At 41.4% G+C, this 18,857-nt stretch overlaps 1 protein-coding gene across 1 annotated transcript in view; it reads left to right on the forward strand.

The window, feature by feature from the left end:
* Positions 1-291: 291 nt before the first annotated feature.
* ccdc180 (coiled-coil domain containing 180) overlaps positions 292-18,857 on the forward strand; it is a 29,749-nt gene continuing 11,183 nt past the window's right edge. The window contains exons 1-18 of the mRNA XM_088904659.1: positions 292-351; positions 1,003-1,113; positions 2,038-2,166; positions 2,240-2,350; positions 2,585-2,680; positions 2,883-3,046; positions 3,513-3,632; positions 4,795-4,874; positions 7,846-7,934; positions 8,419-8,538; positions 8,621-8,794; positions 9,368-9,483; positions 9,668-9,794; positions 9,936-9,981; positions 10,648-10,808; positions 10,932-11,125; positions 11,342-11,517; positions 11,931-12,111. Of these exons, the coding sequence (XP_088760785.1) occupies positions 292-351; positions 1,003-1,113; positions 2,038-2,166; positions 2,240-2,350; positions 2,585-2,680; positions 2,883-3,046; positions 3,513-3,632; positions 4,795-4,874; positions 7,846-7,934; positions 8,419-8,538; positions 8,621-8,794; positions 9,368-9,483; positions 9,668-9,794; positions 9,936-9,981; positions 10,648-10,808; positions 10,932-11,125; positions 11,342-11,517; positions 11,931-12,111 (2,255 nt within the window). The remainder of the gene's footprint in view (positions 352-1,002; positions 1,114-2,037; positions 2,167-2,239; positions 2,351-2,584; positions 2,681-2,882; positions 3,047-3,512; positions 3,633-4,794; positions 4,875-7,845; positions 7,935-8,418; positions 8,539-8,620; positions 8,795-9,367; positions 9,484-9,667; positions 9,795-9,935; positions 9,982-10,647; positions 10,809-10,931; positions 11,126-11,341; positions 11,518-11,930; positions 12,112-18,857) is intronic.

The raw sequence follows: 18,857 nt of genomic DNA on the forward strand, positions 1-18,857 counted from the left end.
ATATCAAAATAAATTTAGTATATAGCTCACATGATATTTTTACTGTTTATTCTCAATAATAATATTGTAAATAAAACTATACGTACGAAGTGCATTCCCACTCATTGCGCAAAACGTAATATATATACAGTGGGTTATTATGAATACACTAATGGCTTCTTACAATATTAAAAGTATATTATTTATTGCATTATTGTACTGCACTAGACTCGTGGATGTGTTTTATATCTGATTCCGTAGCTAATGATAATTGTGGCTCCGAAGCTGCTCTCTTTTCGGGGTTTTTGAAAAATGGCAGACGTTCACGTGGTTCCCAGTGGAAAAGTCTACAGACAAATCTTTGATGCTGAGGTAACTAATAAAAAAAATATAATACACTATTAACTGGTTTACTCAAGGCATTCTGATGCTGTTTTGGGAGGTGAACTGCATTTACAGAAATGTGTCAATGCAACATTCAATTTTGAGTTTGAAGTGCTGTAATATATTTTGTTTTATTCGGATTGAGGTTGAGTAAACCAGAGTTTTATTCTGTTTTCATTCAAAATTTACAAAGTTTTACAAAACATTCCAGTAATATAGATACATTGCATACTTGTTTTCTTACTTTACCATGAATAGAGATTACTCTCCCTTTCAACATCCGGTCTGAAGAGTAAGGAAAGACTAAAACTGATTAGAACTCTTCAACAAAAACAGCAGTATCCGAAAAGTAGGTCTGATAATCAAGGCTGTGATTTTAGAATGAAAACATTCAAATTCATAAACACATTAATTCAAGTTGGATAGTTCCTCCTTTCATTCATAGCTCAGCAGCTCAGAGTTTGTTTTCTTTGTATGTCATGTTGAAATACCCTTGTCTATTCAAAAGAAACCTAATAAAGATGCTTCAACTCTGTGGCACTACCTGGGCTTAAGTATATGGTGGATTAAATAATTATTTCAAAGCAGTGTTGCTACAGCCTATTTTCTAAGTTGGGATGTCCCATTTTTTACTTTCAGGTTCAGCTTGTGAGGAGTCTGGATGAAGTGAGAAAGAAGCACATTCCCTGTCAAGTGCCTCTGGACAGTGGAAAAATTGCCATGGCGAGGGACACAGACACTGCTGGGGAAGTAGCTCAACGGCAGGGTGTGTGGACACAGGGAATGACAAACACTTCTTCAGGGAAGAGGGTTTGCAGGTCAGGGAATCACACCAACTGGAATTTCTCTGCTTTCATGAAGGAATATCTGTTTACCTTTTGCAAAGTTGAAATGCATCGTTCGTAACATTAATAATGCTGATATACCATGATGCTTTTTATTATACAAGAATCCACTGCCTTCAAGAACAGTTCTTCAGTCAAACACAATTACCACTTTATTGTTATTTGAAAGTTGAGGTTCTTGGTTAATAATGATGTCTTACTTTTATTGTGGGTATACTGTAGATTTATTATCTGTGCTTTTCACTACAGGGGAGAATTCTCATCCAGCAATAGGCACTATGAAGAAAGTGAGGACCAGATTGCAGTAGAGGAAGTTAGGGGTCTCTCTGATGTTATAGGTAAAAAGTTGTTTTTTATGTGCTCATTTGTATTAGACAGACAAAAACAGCATGAAATATCATGACAACTTTGTGATATCATACCGTAATTCATTTGTGAATAATTTAGAATAATATATAGAAACAAATTAATTTTGTTTCTTTAGCTACATTTTTAAATTGTAAAAACACTTTAGAATAACATACTTCAGACTTGCTGCTTAAAACATTTACATGTGTAATAATCAATTATGTATTAATGGTTTGCTTAATCTTGATATCTATGAATTCAGTTGCTGAAAAAACAGGCTCAGATATTATTGAGAGACTCACAGAGAACAAGCAACAGAGACACGCAGAAGCAGTGAGTCAGTTACACCAGGAGCTTGTTGTTGTGAGTGCGGTAAGTACACATGCAAGCAGCTGTCAGTAAATTCAGAGTATTGCTCACTAAAGCTATTGGGTTTGGTTTTTCTGCTAATGTAAGAAATAAATTACTTTGTTTTTTATAGGATTTTGAGCCTCTGTTTAGAGAAGCTGGAGAAGACCTTCTTCATAGACTATCAGAGTCAGATAAGGAAATGGAGGAACTTTTGCAAAGGATTGACAGTGATAACGATCTGGAAAAGTTCACATTTCAGGTCAGGAAAGATCTGTTTGAGTGCTGTATACAGTGATAAATAAGGTGTGTTCTCAGCCTCGTTGTTCTTTTAGGGTCTACATGAGTACTGGGGCTCTGTGAGTCAAGAATCGCTGCAAAGACGAAAATGGATAGAAGATCTTGATGAAACATTCAATAAATATGAGTCTGAGAGAGCTGTAATGGTAAGATAAACAGTCTAGACTAAATTCAGCAAAACATCTGCTATTTAACACAAGAGAATAGTAGGAATAATTAATGCCTTTTTAAGACACTTTATTAATGATTTCTATGTTATATATTGTATGTCCTTGGGAATATATCTAAATTTAGAGAAAATTGTAATTGAAAATGTACAAATCTTGTTCTATAGACTTGTATTGACTTGGTCTCTCTATTAATTTTTTCTTTGTGCATAGATTGGAGAAATTTTGAAAAAATACACTCAGATGCTTGAGAAAATTAGCTACTTGATGCCTCCTGATATCCACAGGTTTATGGATAAGGAATCCATGGTAAGGTTTAATGAAATTATGCAATTATTGTTTTGAAAATTAATGTAAATGAGTTTGTGAAATTAGCCGTGGAGATTTAATTGTCAATATTCAGTGACTTCAAGGCTCTGGTAAACTTTGTTAGAGAGCAGTACTTATACAGTAATGTTTACCTTTTAATATTGTTAAGAACTTTCACCTTTATTAAATTTCCTTTACTTAGATGATAAACCAGGCTTTGCTGGCAAACAGACGAGCAGTGGGTAGGCTCTTTGTCAATCTAATGGAGCATGATTTACAAAAGGAGCTGTCTCACAGATTGAGGTGGGAAGACAAACTGCAGGACTGGAAAAAAATTAAGACGCAAGATGCAATTGATCGGTTCAAGTAAGTTGGCTCAAGTAAACTTAAAAAGTATAGTCAGTAGTGATCCAATATATCGTAATATATGTGCTATTCTGCACATCTTATATACCTGCTAAACTAGTCATTCATTTCTGTATGCTAATATTTTAGTGTTGGACAACTAGAGTAAGTTTTATATAAACTAAACTGCCTTTTCTGAATCATTCATCACAGCAAGAAGAAAACAGTGAATTAACCAATGCAAAATATATGGTGTATGTACTGTATGTGTTCATGGTGTTTGCTTCACATTTGTTAAATTAAAAGCATTAGTGTTTTCAGTGCAGCAATGTTTTACATTAGTTAATATAGTTTACATGCACTTCAAACACCGGCTACCTTAAGTAACTCCATGCTAATCCTGGTCATGTACTGTTTTTAGTAACAACACAATGGGATGTGTTTTTGTTTGCTTCTTTCCCTGTTTTCTCGCTTTCCATTTTTCCAGGGAGTTCATGAACAGCCCACACATCCAGAGCCCTGAGGCTGTGCAAAGGACCCTGGACACAATGCAGAAAGCCCAGGAATCTCTGTGTGGGAGAAGATTGAATGTCCTGCAGTCTCTCAGGTTAGACCACAGCAGCAGTTTAAAGTAGAATTGTTGACTTGGACTCGGGTCAAACTCAAATCTGTATTTTTCTTACAAGAGATTTCAGAAAACCAGAATGACTTCAGAGATTTGATAAAAATAACTTGAAAATCTGAAAAATTCCATGGCCGTTAGTTTTATTGGTCGTATCGCATTATGGTTCTCTGTTGCACTTACTCTATAACCCCTGCTCCTGCTACACTCTATAAAACCCCCAGCTCTCTGTTTTTTATTGCCATTGTAAAGTAGTAATTTGCTTAATTTGCAGATATTTATTTTTGTTCCATATCTGGATTTCAGTCCCTGGCTGTTCTAAAAGTAAAATGTACTTTAAGTGTAAGATGATAGGATTCAGGGTGGACGTGTCACCAACGTGAATTTCTACTAGAAACCTGTTGAGACTTATACCTCTCTGAAAAAAAGCACAAATATTGCTTTGATAGGACTCTTAACAGTACCCCAAGCAAAACACTAGAATTCCCACAATTATAAATATATGAATCTTTGACACAATTGACAGCACTGCATATTGAATGAATTCCTCTGCAGTTATTCTCTTGGAGTTCAGAAGTCAATTTAACACCATTTTGACTAAATGGGTTGTTGTAAAGTAATATATTCTGTCTTAGAAATGAATTTTGGGGTGCAATTAACAATGTTAATGTGTTAAGAGCTGGCTTTTCAGTGAGTTAGAGATCATTTTAAAAATGGTGATGGCTGTAAGTAAAACTAGTATTATTGTTGTGTTGTACTGTACATGTTTAAATTAAAAGACCGAGGTCTGGGTTGATATTTATTTAAAACTTTGGTATGGGTCCATCTTTGGGTTCTGAGTTTATATTCTATACTAATACAGTGCATCAAATATAAGCCACACATAAATATTCAAGGAAAGACCAAAATATCGCTGAACGTGTATAAGTAACCCTAGTTAACACAAGAAGCTCTTGACTTGTGATTCAAAACTTTGCTTGGACTTGACACGAGTGATTACAGTACTCCTCTGGTTTAAAGCACTTCATTATTAAAGGGGTTATAATGAGCTGAAATAAGGGAGGACTAGTGTGTTTTAAGTGCAGATAATTTAACTCATGCACTAATGTGAGTCAAAAGTAAGCCTTTGTTTTCTCCTTGTCTGCAGTTCAATCACACCTCCTAGGTGCACTAAAGCAGTGGTTTCTGAATGGTACTCATCTTTGTCAACTGTTAATGAGCAAATAGGTAAGCATATTCAGCACTTCACTTACTTAGACTATATATAGTGATGGAAAAAAGAAATGCAACACTTCCTCCTCTACACTCTGGCCCACCTGTCTGTGTGGAAGAGGCTGAAGAGTGAGTCTACCGGGGCAGCAACTACCAGCAACTACCGGGGCATCTGTGTGAACAGTAACCTGGGGAAGGTATTCTGCAGTATCCTGAATACACGAATACTGGCCTTCCTTACCGAACACAATGTCCTGAGTAAAAGTCAGATTGGCTTCTTGCCAGATCACCGCACATCTGATCACATTTACACCCTGCACACACTGATAGACAAACACGTCCACCAAAAACACAAAGGAAAAATTTTTGCCTGCTTTGTCAATTTCAAAAAAGCATTTGACTCGATTTGGCATGAGAGATTGTTTTATAAACTACTCCAAAGCGGCATAGGGGGCAAAGTGTACGACATAATTAAATCAATGTATTCAGAGAGCAAATGTGCAGTGAAAATTGGAAACAAAAGGACTAAATTCTTCACCCAAGGCCGCGGGGTGAGACAGGGCTGCAGCCTGAGCCCAACACTGTTCAATATCTATATCAACGAATTAGCAGGAATGTTGGAGCAGTCTGCAGCTCCTGGTCTCACACTACACGACACAGAAATCAAGTTCCTGCTCTACGCAGATGACCTGGTCCTGCTGTCGCCCACAGAACAGGGGCTGCAGCAGAACCTGGCACTGCTGGAGCAGTACTGTCAGACCTGGGCACTGACAGTCAATCTGGACAAGACCAGAGTTATGGTTTTCCAGAAGAAAGCCAGACCTCAGGGAAACAGGTACAAATTCACACTGAACAACAACACATTGGAGCACACATCCAGCTACACATATCTCGGTCTCACCATCAGCTCTTCCGGGAGTTTTGACCTGGCAGTGAAGGCACTGAGGGAGAAGGCACTCAGGGCTTTCTACGCAATAAGAAAGAGGCTCTTCAACATCAACCCACCAACAAGAATCTGGCTCCAAATACTTGAAAGTGTAATCCAACCCATTGCCCTATACGGCAGTGAAGTGTGGGGTCCCCTCACAGACCAGGATTACACCCAATGGGACAAACACCCCACAGAAACTCTGCACATGGAGATCTGTAGAAACATCCTCCGTGTGCAGAGAAGAACTCCTAACAACGGGTGCAGGGCCGAATTAGGCCAGTACCCACTATTGATAAACATACAGAAAAGAATATTCAAGTATTGGCTACACCTAAAAAACAGTGACCAAAATTCCTACCACCACAAAGCCCTGCTGAGCCAAGAGCTGAGCCCAAAACAGAGCCCCCTGAGCCAGCTGGTCCTGAGGCTCACCGACCTGAGCCACACTGACACTAACCAGCCTCAGGACAGCACTGCTAGAGCACCACAACCCAGACTCAACCACATCACAGCACAGATCAAACAGCAATATCTCACACACTGGGACACACACACACAGACACAACATAAACTGGAATGTTACAGAACCTTAAACAGACAATACACACTAGCTGAATATTTGACCAAAATAAAAAATAACAAACAGAAACAGACCCTGACGAAGTACAGGCTCAGTGACCACAACCTGGCCATAGAAACTGGGCGACACAGGCAGACCTGGCTGTCCAGAGAGGACAGGCTGTGCTCCCACTGCCAGCGGGGAGAAATAGAGACAGAGAAGGTGCACTTCCTACTGCACTGTGACAGATACTCTGGGATTAGAGAAACATTCTTCCCTAAATTCAGAAATCTAATCCCAGAGTTCCCACACCTGCCAGAATCACAACGGGTCCCAATCCTACTGGGAGAGGGAGGAGGGAACTCAGTTGAACTGGCAGCCCAGTATGTGATCTCCTGTCACAGCCTGAGGAACAGTGAGTCTGTCTCCCAATAATGCTCCAGCCGCCTACAGAATATGTCAATATTGTATAATATGTCTTTGTTGTAAATGTCTGTAATATGTCTGTAGATTTTATTTTACTTCTATTTTTGTTTTGTTTCATGTAAATATCATTACTTTCATTTGCTTTGGCAACACTGATTGTACCCATCAATCAGTGTTGATTGGCCCAAGCCAGTCGAGTGTGACGTCTAGGAGCTGTGAGCAGAGGGCCTCTGACAGGTCACCTTGCTCTAAGGCCAGCAGCATGGAGCCTCACTGTCCTGTCACTGATGTGGGCATTGTGTCAGCCGGCAGTGTCAGCACCAGCACAGGTGGCAGGTCTGAAACGATCTCTCAGATGGACTAGTTGGATGCGTCGGTCCTGTTCTGGTATGGTCACTCGAGGGCGACCAGATCTTGGACAGTCATCTGTCCTGCCGAACTGCTGAAACTTTCTCTGCAGTCGGGAGACAGTAGAGTGTCTTAATCCATAGTGTCTGGCAACGCTGGTACATGATATGCCTACCTGCAGCATCTCAGTGGCTCTCTCCCTGGGGCTCTTTTCCCAGAAAACTGACTAAGTGTGGCCTTTTTATTGCAGTGACCTAAAGTTTGAATTAAGGCCTTTTTAAAGGTGACCTAATCAGGCATTTTTCCACCTGGACCTCGTTGGGTAAAAGTGCACCTAATGAGCTTTCATGTGATTGGCAAGTTGCAATGTCTCACTGCACAAACTTTATTGGTGGTCAAAGGGCTTAAAAAAATTTACAATGTTTTGTGAAAGTACATAAACTATAACTATAGTATTCTCATTCCAGAAAATGTTGCATTTCTTTTTTCCATCAGTATATATATAATTTTTTTATTTAAAATGAAACTAAAATGAACATCTAATTAAAAAATGTCTAAAACATTATTATATTAGACTTTTTAAGGGAATGACTGAAAACATTTATTTAAATGTGGCTGCGTCATTGCTCATACGCTAGTTTTGATCTAATCACGTGAACAGTATTCAAAAAATGCAAAATGTTAGGTTTGTGATTAACTTTTTATGTTGAAACTGTTTTCAGATACCCTGCATATTGATACTATGACTAAACTACGCTCCTATTATGAACATATTTGGCAAGACTGTTTGGCTGAGATTGAGAGATTCAAGGTATATAAATTAAACTGCATTTTGTTACTGTCTCCTATACTAATGCTTTATGTACAAAATGTAATTTTAACTGTGCAGTATATGCATATTTTAAATTTCAAACAGGACAAGCATGTGGTATGTTTTGCTTTGGGATAATATTAATTTTTTACAAAATTTTTAACAGCTGTAAATAAAGCCTTTTTCAGATGTTTTTTTTTGTCTGGATGAGGTGTTGGGGTTACCCCTCAATTGCTGTTTCAGCTGTCCATCAAACAGCAATGCTGCAACTTCCCAAGCAGTTGCAGGTTTGCAGTTATGTCAAACAGTCAGACTTGAAATGTGTCTGTACATCAGTGCCTGGGCCATTCAGTTTTGAATGAAGCAGAAGGGCAACATATTTAGTTTTTGCCAGAGAAAAATCGGACTAAAATGTTGCTCTTAGGAACTTACTCCATGGTAAAACATATTTCTTCATGTTCATGTTCCATTTTCTTCTCTCCAGAAAGAAGTGAGTTCTTATGTACTTTCTGATCATGAGGTTCACTGTATTTGCAACAACAAACTGCTACCGCTGGTTGGACAGAGTCAGCGAAATCAAGAAGCATACCTGGAAGCAATGGATGTAAGATTACTAGAAAAAAACAACAATGTTTTCTTTGGAGATCTGTGAACATTATAATGAACCCTTCCTACTTTCCATGCAGAAATCATTTGAAGAGCTGGCAAAGAGGATCAGTGCTCAAAGTAAAGTTCTTTTTAAATTTGCCCGAGGGGCTGCCCACCTCTGGGTGCTGCATAGCACAGGCCTGCAGAGAAAGGAGCAGCTGCTGCAGGACCAACTGGATGAGATCCGCCATGCACATGACCAGGACAATCAGGTGCGGTCACACCTGTAAGAGTGTACATGATTTCCATTTTACATGTGACTAACAAAAATACAACAGATGCACAAAATTGATTATTTTATTTTGAAGCCTACTTTTTAAACTTTTTTAAGAGTTATATAACCCTGAATTCATTGTTGATACAGTATATTCTAAAAAGTGCCTTGATTCTGACACTGTAAGAACTTTAGTTTTCTAAATGCCTGCATTTAAATAAATTATATTATTAGCTCAAAGATTCTATAAGTAATTTTAAATTTTGTAACTTGAAAATCAGGCACTTCATGATTCCGTGCTGATTTTAACATTCTGTTTCTGACAAATGTTTCTTGAAACTATTTTGATGTTAAATGATCATGTGTGTAAAAGTAAGAAGATTAAAGTGTCGTTTCTGGCTTTTTTTAAGGTCTCATTAATGACAGTCAGTAAAATTAAAACGTATCATGTAGCATTCAATGTTGAAGATTCTGAGTTGGTCAAATAAAAAAGAAATAGCCATTTGTTTATTTTGAAAGCCTCAGTTGAAGTTGATCTGTGTCTGTTTCTTTACTTTTTTTCTCTCTCTAGGGCAAAGAAGCAAGTCTGGATATTATGATGGATAAACTCAGGCAGGAGAGCACAGAGGAGGCCCTGAAGAACAGTTTGGATAAGGCACTTAGCTTTCTGGAGGAAATTAAAAATGGGTAATTCTTTTTAATAAAACTCATATGGAGTTTGTGTATGCACCAACATTAACTGCAGTGAATATTTCCTGTGTAGAGTACAACAAATTAAAATAACAACATGTAAAACAAACTTAATTTCTCACTAAAAATATATATTAGGTGTAGTCTATTGTTCACAAAATCTGATAATTTCTTTCTCTAGGTATTTCACTTTTTATAAAGAACAAGTTGATGTGGTTGAATCATACCCTGCCATGGTCCTGGAAGAACTGCAGTTATACAGCACTGCTGTTAGTAAATTCTTCCACGTGAAAGAGATTTACAAACAGGTATAGCGTTTTTTTTCTTCTGCAAATAGATTAGTTGAAGGGACCTTTTGAAAACATTATATGTTTTAATTTCAAAAACCTAAAACTTTGATTTCCAAGCATGAAAAAATGATTGCATTTGTCTTTGATTTTTGTCTTTAGGAAACTGAAGAGCAATATTCTGTGTGTTCTACATCATTAAGCCTAGGTAAGAGATTTGTATAGATTTGTAAAATAACTTGAACATATCTACTGTTACGTTCCGACGAGCTCCAGCGCTGCCGCGTTAGCTCCACCAATTACCAATGCGCATTCCACACATGCTGGAGACTTATTGGGGCCATCCTCTACGAGATCAGGCCAGGCCTATCAGGCCAATTAGGGAACCTCACACAGTATTTAAGACATTGAGTCACTAACCCTGCTTTGAGTGTCTCAGTTTCAGGTTCTCAGTGTTTCTTAATCCTCAGTTTCCAGTGCCTCAGTCATCATTGCCACTAATCATCTCTTAATCACCTCAGAACTCAGCCTCTGCTCTGCCTGCTTCAGCTGCGCAGCTACTGCCTCAGCTGTTTCCTCAGTCTCAGCTCTGTTTGTCCTCTTTAGCGCTGTCATCAAATAAATTATCTCGATTGCCGCATATCTTGGCTCATTGACTCTAATTTTCGCCGAGCCCGTTTCAACACCTTGTCGGGCCAGGCGTAACATCTATTGCATGTACACAGCATACAGTCTATGTGACCCTTTCAGTACTTTTTCAAATTAAATGTAGGACCAGATCAGCAGCCTTCATGTGATTTATTTATGCATTAAATGTAAAAAGAAGAAGATGTTGCATTTGTAGCAGCTAATAGATATTTGTATCTTGCTTAAGATGCAGGTGGTAAAGGTTTTGTAAGGAAGAAACGCCACCCCACAACTGGTCAGGGAAGAAAGCGACATATCACTAGTACACCAAAGGGAGCCTCCCATCCTCAATATGATCACATGGATCTTCTTCTTACCTGCTCCTCTGTAGAGCTCCAGTCTACTGAGGTAGGGAAAAAGTGGTGACGGATGTCATAAAATAACACAATAATTAGATCATATTATTTAAAATAGTAAAATTGATTGTAGATCATTTTGTCTCAACTTAGTTTTATCATTTCCTCCTTTTAGGACGAATTAGAATCGCAGATTGATTCCCATGATCCTTCTCAAATCTGTGAGACATTCACGACATCCAGAGGCAATGTGTACAATGCCTGGAAGTCAATCTTGAAAGTGTCAGGAGATGGAGAACAGAGCAAGCCCCCTTCTTATGTGGAAGTAGTACTATTATCAGACAGCATGCTTACAGATCTATTGAAAAGGTGTGTAATACTTCTGCTACTAGTACTGATAGTATGTATGCTACGACTAGTAATAAAAATACTAAAGCATTATACATTGATGTGTATTTAACTGATTGACATGCTGCAATGTTTGATTGCATGTTAGTGTGTGGTTACATATATTTGTAATAAATACTAAGTTTGTCCGTAGTAATCAGTCCTTTAAAGTTTACTTTTTGTGTCCCCTACCTCTAGTGTGAGGCTGGCATTCTTTGAGCACTTGGAGGACAGGTATCAAGTAACCCTTACTAATGCAACTAGCATTGTAGCAGCTAAGAAAGACGAGCTTAAATCCGAACTGGAACTGCGGTTACATCTTCATCAACCAAGAGCAAAGAGGATTGAGATGGATATTCACAATGTTCGAGCTGGTGAGATCAATAGAATGATGAAGCACTTAAAGAATCTATAAATGTTATATTGGATGCTATTGACACTTATGTTGTTCTGTATTATAAATAGAAGGTCATACCTTTACATTTGTGTGACAAGGATGTAGAATTTAGCAGTACATTTTTATATGTTCTTAAAATCCAGGGACCATGATTGATTGTAAAGAAAAATAAGATAAGATAAGATCTCTTTATTGGCCATATGCAATTTCTTGTATTAGGAATTTGTCTTTTCACATACCCCAACTTGCTCTCCATGAGACACACAGACAGGTAGAGAAGCTTGGGGTCAGAGCACGGGGCCAGCCATTTGTACAGTACCCCTGGAAATAAGGTGTTTGTCAATAGACCACCATTTCAGCCTTACTTTTTAATTTCTTTGTTTCTCACAGCTGAGTTAGTGCTTCACAGAGACCGAGTAGAGCGACACTGCAAGGGAATTACAGAGGCCTTGAACACTTTAAAAGCAGAGTTTGTTACTCTTCGTCAAGAGCAGAAGACACTAACTGAAGATTTCCGAAGACAGATCTATGGCATGGAGAGCATCTTTATAAATGCATCCAAATCAGACATGTGAGTCCATTGCTGATTGCAACAAAGGAAATTTAGATGACCTTAAATTTAAAATGTATCATTATGCAAAAAAAGTCTATACATTTATAAAATTGTGAGAAGCAGGTTAACTTCCATCTTCATTAAACTTAATTTGTTATTCCAGGATATCTGTGACCTGCTTTCCAAAAAAACAGGCTTCTTAAAGATTAGCAATCAATGTTAAGGTTTTTTTTTTGTGATTGTGCCAGTAAACTTTCATTTTTAGAAATAGCCTGGAAGTATCTGGTTTCGAGAGAAGGGGCCAAAGTTTTTTTGAAATATTTTAAAATTAGAGTCAGTATCTTTTTTATGCTCTCCCATAATGCACAACAATGTGTCAATACCAGCTGATATGCTCCTCAGGATGTGATTACCTTATGTGGTGTTTCATAGCCGTTCAGGGACGCCAAATATGTAATCATAGTGGCTCTCTGAAGGCACCAGTTCTGTAGGGTTTGGGCATTTACTGAGACAATTATCAATTGTAGCAGTAAATCACAAAGTTGATTCTTTTGATGGCTTTAGAATCCAACCACGCGACATAACTCAAACAACACGCACACACAGGTACTAATACACGAGGATAAATTTATTAATACATAGAATATGCATATAAACCTAACAGATCTTATCGAGAGGGTTATCAGAATACAAAAGGTATATATTAAATCAGTTACGAAGTGTTACACATCAAGAGGACATACGTTCAGTATATCATTCATTAAGACCGTTTCGTAAAGTGAACTTGGTTACAACTTCTACATTAGATACTCAAAACAAGTACATAACTCTTAGGAATTAAATTGATATCAACTGGTTGGGATAACAATTGAATTCTCGAGCTGTAATGCATTGAAGTTGAATACTCATCCAATTTCTGGGGATTCAGATCTCCTGCAGGCACAAACAATCAGCTGCAGGCTTGTTGCTGTCCAATCCGCGCTCTCTGGCTCCGTGCCAGGCTGTGCTGTGCGGCTTGCGACGGTGCGCTGCAGATGCTCACTGACCGGCTAGTTAGTGTTGGCTTTAACTAGCAAAGTTTGCGCACAGGAGAAAAGATGACTGTGGGTCCCAGCAAGTCAGGAAGAGGACCGGTTCGTTCCTGATGAAGAGCTAGTTCTGAATAGTGATTCAGCTGTCCACAGTTCTGACCTGTCCACGAGGCCTGCTGCTGGTTACTCTCTGGCAACCTCCACTCTAGACTCTTAGAACAAAGGAAAGTTCTGGCCCTCGGACACACTGGCCGTTCCGTGGTTGTCCGGGCTGAGTCTCAGGATGGTCAGGAGGCGCGCTGCGAGAATGTCCTGCCCTTGGGAGCCTTCTGCTCCTGGGCCGTCCTGCCCTGGAATTCTCCTTTGAATTCCCTTTAGAACAGTCCACAGAATCCTCTCCAGAATCTTACTGAATCTCCCGAATCTTACTGAATCTCCCGAATCTTGTTGAATCTCAATCTTGTTGAATCTGAATCTCCAGGCCTGTGTTGCCTGTTTTTACCTGGAGGAACTTCAGCTTGTTGATTGGCTGAAAGTTCCATGGGCATCAGAGTCCCACGTGGGTTACTCAGCCCTACCAGTCCCTGATTGGTTGATCAAGGTGAGATATGAGTCACTTAGTCCTGACACTTAGTAATGCAGTCCAGATGTCCATCCGGCACTCCCTAGACTGATAGGCGCCAGTGGATGACCATTGATCATGATAGCCAGGCTTAGCTAAGTGCACCCCCCTTTGGGAGCTGTCCTAGGAAACCTTAAATCACCCTAATGGTCTCTCTGTGGCTGCACCACAGAGATGAACAGAGAAATGGGGCCTCATTTGGGAAGCTCAGAAACACTTAATTCTGCCTTATTATTAAGCCTCGCCGCTACATATCCCCCCTTTTTGAAGGTCACGAGGTCCTGAGGCGTTGTTGCCTTCAAAACAAAACAGAGTTAAGTGATGTCCCTTGCCATTAGAACATTAATCTTAAATGTCTACATTACTCCTCGAGAATTCATACCGGAACCAGCATTGGATACAAACAGGATGAATAACATCTGGAGTATGTATAAACACGGTAGGAGACATTATCTAAGTCTAGGAATTACACATCAGGAAGTTCACTGTCAATATCTGATACCTCTGTGGTAGATATTTGGGGAGAAGTCACTTCCTTTCTTTTGGCATGCTACCTTTGACTCATTCATGCTACCCGGAGTACATCTTGATGTAAGAGTACATCATTCAGAGTACACTGTCAGTCATGATCCAGCTACCCGGCAGCAGTGTTACAATAACACCAGTTCCTGTTCCCAGCCCCCCGATAAACCACAACACCTGTGTTGGGTATCTGCTAGGGTGGTTTGGAGGTTTGTTCCATTAAAGCAAACTAACTACCTGTACCTCTTCAGGGCTTACTGTTTCTTGGATTTCTATCCAATTCCTTAGTGTGGCACCTGAAGGCATCCATGACCTCAAGTTTGGTCTTATGTTGTCTGGTTCTAGACCGTACAGTGTTAAGTTACCATGCTGTACTATGGCCTCCTCAGGAACTTAAAGGAACTGTTTTATTAGGTAGCTGCATCATGCCTGTCACAAGTCACAGTGTCAGTTAAACGTGGTGTGCTGACCAGCCATTTACTTCCCACCTGCTCTTCATGGGGTTCATTAACCTCCCTCTGCCCATTAGTAGCTTTACACCCTTCATTGGTGAATCGTTTAGACACAGCCAATGGATAGCTTTGGTAGCCATACCCATCTCAAGATTTGGAACCAAATTCAATCTTGGATTGCCTTCTGGGTGAGTTATGAGCGATGGGGTTAATGTCACATACTCCTCTACTGAGAAGAGTGGAATCAAGTGGGTTGGGATTTGTGCCGTGGCTAGACTGGCTACAGTGGCACTAAACTCCCTTAACAGGTCTTGTGTCAACATTCTGGCCTGTTGCACACAAGCATAAACCCACTGTATAACACCAACAATCATGTCCACTGGTTGGGGAATAAGGTTTAACCCTGTTGCATAGGAAGTTGCCTGTAGGGTTTTCCCTAAGCTTTCCAACTTTTGCTGCTGTCGATACAGTCTGTCATTACCCTCTGGCATCTCTGACACCTGCCTTCTTGGGGCAGTCAGGATGAGAGTGCCAGCAGCACACAAACCTACCAGAAAAAGCAAACGTGCAACAGTGGCGGCAGCAATCAGTCTTCCCAAAAGTCTTTTCGGGTGGCTGACCCCAGTCATCTCCTTCTGAGTGACTGTTGCCTTTCTAAGCTGGCGCAGCGTGTACATGGTGTCTTTCTCAGTATGCCATGTGGCATCTTGGGCACCAACATCCTGGAAATCTGGGGAGATCTGACACAGCTGCTGATGCTGCTCCTCCTTTTCCAGGGCATCTGCTTTTTCGATTTGTTCATGCCTGTGCTCTAGGAACCCTGCAGGGGGCGGTGCAGCGGTGGAGCATGCCTGAACCTCGGCTGAGTGGTCATCTGGAGCACCTGAGTGATCTGGGATTGTTACCCCATTCTCACTGTTCAGGTCCACCCTGCACACTTCCTGATTGAGGAATCCCTCTATCGGCATGTTTACAATCGTTAGCTGGGCGTGGGTGTAGGACACCTGCTCGCTCCCCCCTTCCCTCGCTAGGGGTTCAGGGAGCTGCCCCAGCACTGGGATAGCTAGTTCATTGTCTTTGAACTTACTATCACCCACCAGGCCCATGTCAGTGCAGGCGGGGATTCTGACACCCCTCTTTGCGATGTCCTGCACTGGCAGGCGGGTGACTTGACCATCCAGCTCCAGTCTGGCTGAACCACTGTTGGTCAGACTCAGACTGACAGACTGAGCTGGTGGCTGTAAGAAAACCGGCTCGGCTTTCATTCCCTGTCCCTTCTGGGGGACTGGGTGTGTTGGCAACCCTGCTGTCGAGGCAGGAACAATCAGGTCAGTCTCACTCACTACCTGGTAGTTGTGAGAAATAATGTTACCTGACTGCAGGTTCCCTGGGTCACAGCAGAGGGAATCGGCATCTGGGATCAGGTGTGTCCACAGCGCAGTAGTCTCAGCGTCCAGCTGGACCTCCTGTCTAACCTGTGAATGTTGCACCAGGGGCACCTGGCGGTGGCCCTGTGACAGCTGCTCAAGCAGATCCTCACTAATAGAGGACCTCTCAGGGCTAAGGGCGAGGGCTACATCACCAACCTGCTCTCCTGCCATCTGGATCCCTTCCACCACTGCAGGGTGGTGGTCCTGACCCCTCTTGGGTGCCAGGGTGCACAGGGAAAGCTCCTTTTCATCGCCAGGTGGGGAGATCTGCTCCTCTTTAGGGATGTAAAAGGGGTGTGCTTTACCTGGTGGATCAGGCGGCTGCTTGGAGCACCGCTCCTGTGGCAGGGAGGCTGTTGTGACCTCAGCCGGGACACGACTTCCCTGTATATCCGGGGAACAAGAAAATATTTTTATTTCTTGTCCAGAGGGAACAGAGGGAATCTCCACATAGGCTTCTGTGTTCGGTGGGCACTGTGTGAGCACAGTCTGCCTCTTGGCCCCCCTTTCCTTCTGTACAGAAGGCTTAGGAGCCTTGACCTGTTTCCACACTTTGCCTTTCTGGTGATCCACCAAAGGTTCCTCTCTGAGTCGCATGCCCTTTTCTTTTTCAACCCGTTTGAGCTTGCCGTGTGACATCAAACACCTTTCAACCTCAGTGTCAATCAGTGTCTCACTGGGTAAGACATCTCCCATGGCAGCCTTGAGGTAAAAGCTTCGTGCTTTTCCTCTGTGTTTTACTGCCTGCTCTGTGACTTCAGGGGTGGAGTCAGCACTCGCTTGGGAGTGGCTGACCTCATCCAGGCAGGAACCCTTCCGCTCAATCAGATAGACTGAGGGAGGGAGAGGGGGCGGGTCTCCGCCTCCTCCAGTGGAGAGTATCAGCTCATTCACGCTTCCGGCAGCCTTGGGGAGCGGTTGTCCCTGTCCTAATAAAGCTTGTTCAAGCCTGGCCAGGCGGGCGGCTACTGAATCCTTTTGTTCAGCCTTTTCTAGCCCTTTCCCTTCCCCGGTGTTCTCATGGCACTTAGGACGCTGGGTGCGGTCCTGTGTGAGTGCTTTGGAACGGGGCTTAGCCAGCTCAGGAGCCTGTGCTCCTTCGAGCAGGGGGGAATTAACCCTGCTGGCTCTGACGGCGAACACAGTCGCTTTAGCAGCTTTTTGCTCAGAGCGACTTTGGACATCATACTCCCAGGCTTTCTGCACGAATCTCTTAATATCAGTCATTTTCATGGTCTGTGCATCTGTATGCATTAAGATCATCTTTCTGACTGACGGGTGGAGATTCGCAATGAATAAACCCTTGAAATGTGTGTTCTCTTCGCAACCCTCATAATTTCGCCCTGCAAAATAAGTTCGTCTAAGTCTCTCGTAATATTCGCGAGGGGACTCTGCTCTCTCGTGCTTAATGTTAAGGGCGGCGGCTATCGCGGCAGTCGGGTCAATAAACGCACTGTATTCTTCGATAAGTGCTTGACATAGCTGCTCAAAGTCATTACAGACTTCTTTCATCTGCCTAGCCATCCACTCATGTACAGCTCTGCTGGTAGTTTTCCTGACCAGAAACACTTTCTCCTGTTCTGTGGCGTTTGGCAGGAACTGCAGGTTATACCTGAGGTCTTGAATATAACTCTCGATATTATTCTCTGACACTGCGGGGTCAAATCTCTCTATGTCCTTCGCTAGCTCTCTCAGAGAATGGAGGTTTATTCTCCTAGCTTCTCCGCTGACGGAGATATGACGGAGATCGTGGTCAGACTTGTCGCTGCTAGAGAGAGTGCTTAATAGCGACTCGAATTCAGACCTTTTAGCAACCATCGTTAAACTTAAAGAGTATTACTTTTAAGTACGAAATCACAGTTTAACCACAGAAAACCACAAGATCAAGTATGCAATCAACCCGGTAGATTGCAAAAGATCACAAAACAATCAAGCACTGCTTAAAGAGCAAAGGGGAACTTTTTTCCTTTCGGCTTTCAGCACACTGTATTGTCGTGTATGAAACCCGCGGCGTTTTATATGAATTATTCCGCTTGGTTGATTCATTTCAGTCTTGCCACGCCCACCCAGGGACGCCATAAATGTGGTGTTTCATAGCCGTTCAGGGACGCCAAATATGTAATCATAGTGGCTCTCTGAAGGCACCAGTTCTGTAGGGTTTGGGCATTTACTGAGACAATTATCAATTGTAGCAGTAAATCACAAAGTTGATTCTTTTGATGGCTTTAGAATCCAACCACGCGACATAACTCAAACAACACGCACACACAGGTACTAATACACGAGGATAAATTTATTAATACATAGAATATGCATATAAACCTAACAGATCTTATCGAGAGGGTTATCAGAATACAAAAGGTATATATTAAATCAGTTACGAAGTGTTACACATCAAGAGGACATACGTTCAGTATATCATTCATTAAGACCGTTTCGTAAAGTGAACTTGGTTACAACTTCTACATTAGATACTCAAAACAAGTACATAACTCTTAGGAATTAAATTGATATCAACTGGTTGGGATAACAATTGAATTCTCGAGCTGTAATGCATTGAAGTTGAATACTCATCCAATTTCTGGGGATTCAGATCTCCTGCAGGCACAAACAATCAGCTGCAGGCTTGTTGCTGTCCAATCCGCGCTCTCTGGCTCCGTGCCAGGCTGTGCTGTGCGGCTTGCGACGGTGCGCTGCAGATGCTCAC

The sequence above is a fragment of the Atractosteus spatula genome, chromosome 23 (genome assembly GCF_055471065.1).
Source record: "Atractosteus spatula isolate fAtrSpa1 chromosome 23, fAtrSpa1.hap1, whole genome shotgun sequence".
In the NCBI taxonomy this organism is placed as follows: Eukaryota; Metazoa; Chordata; class Actinopteri; order Semionotiformes; family Lepisosteidae; genus Atractosteus; species Atractosteus spatula.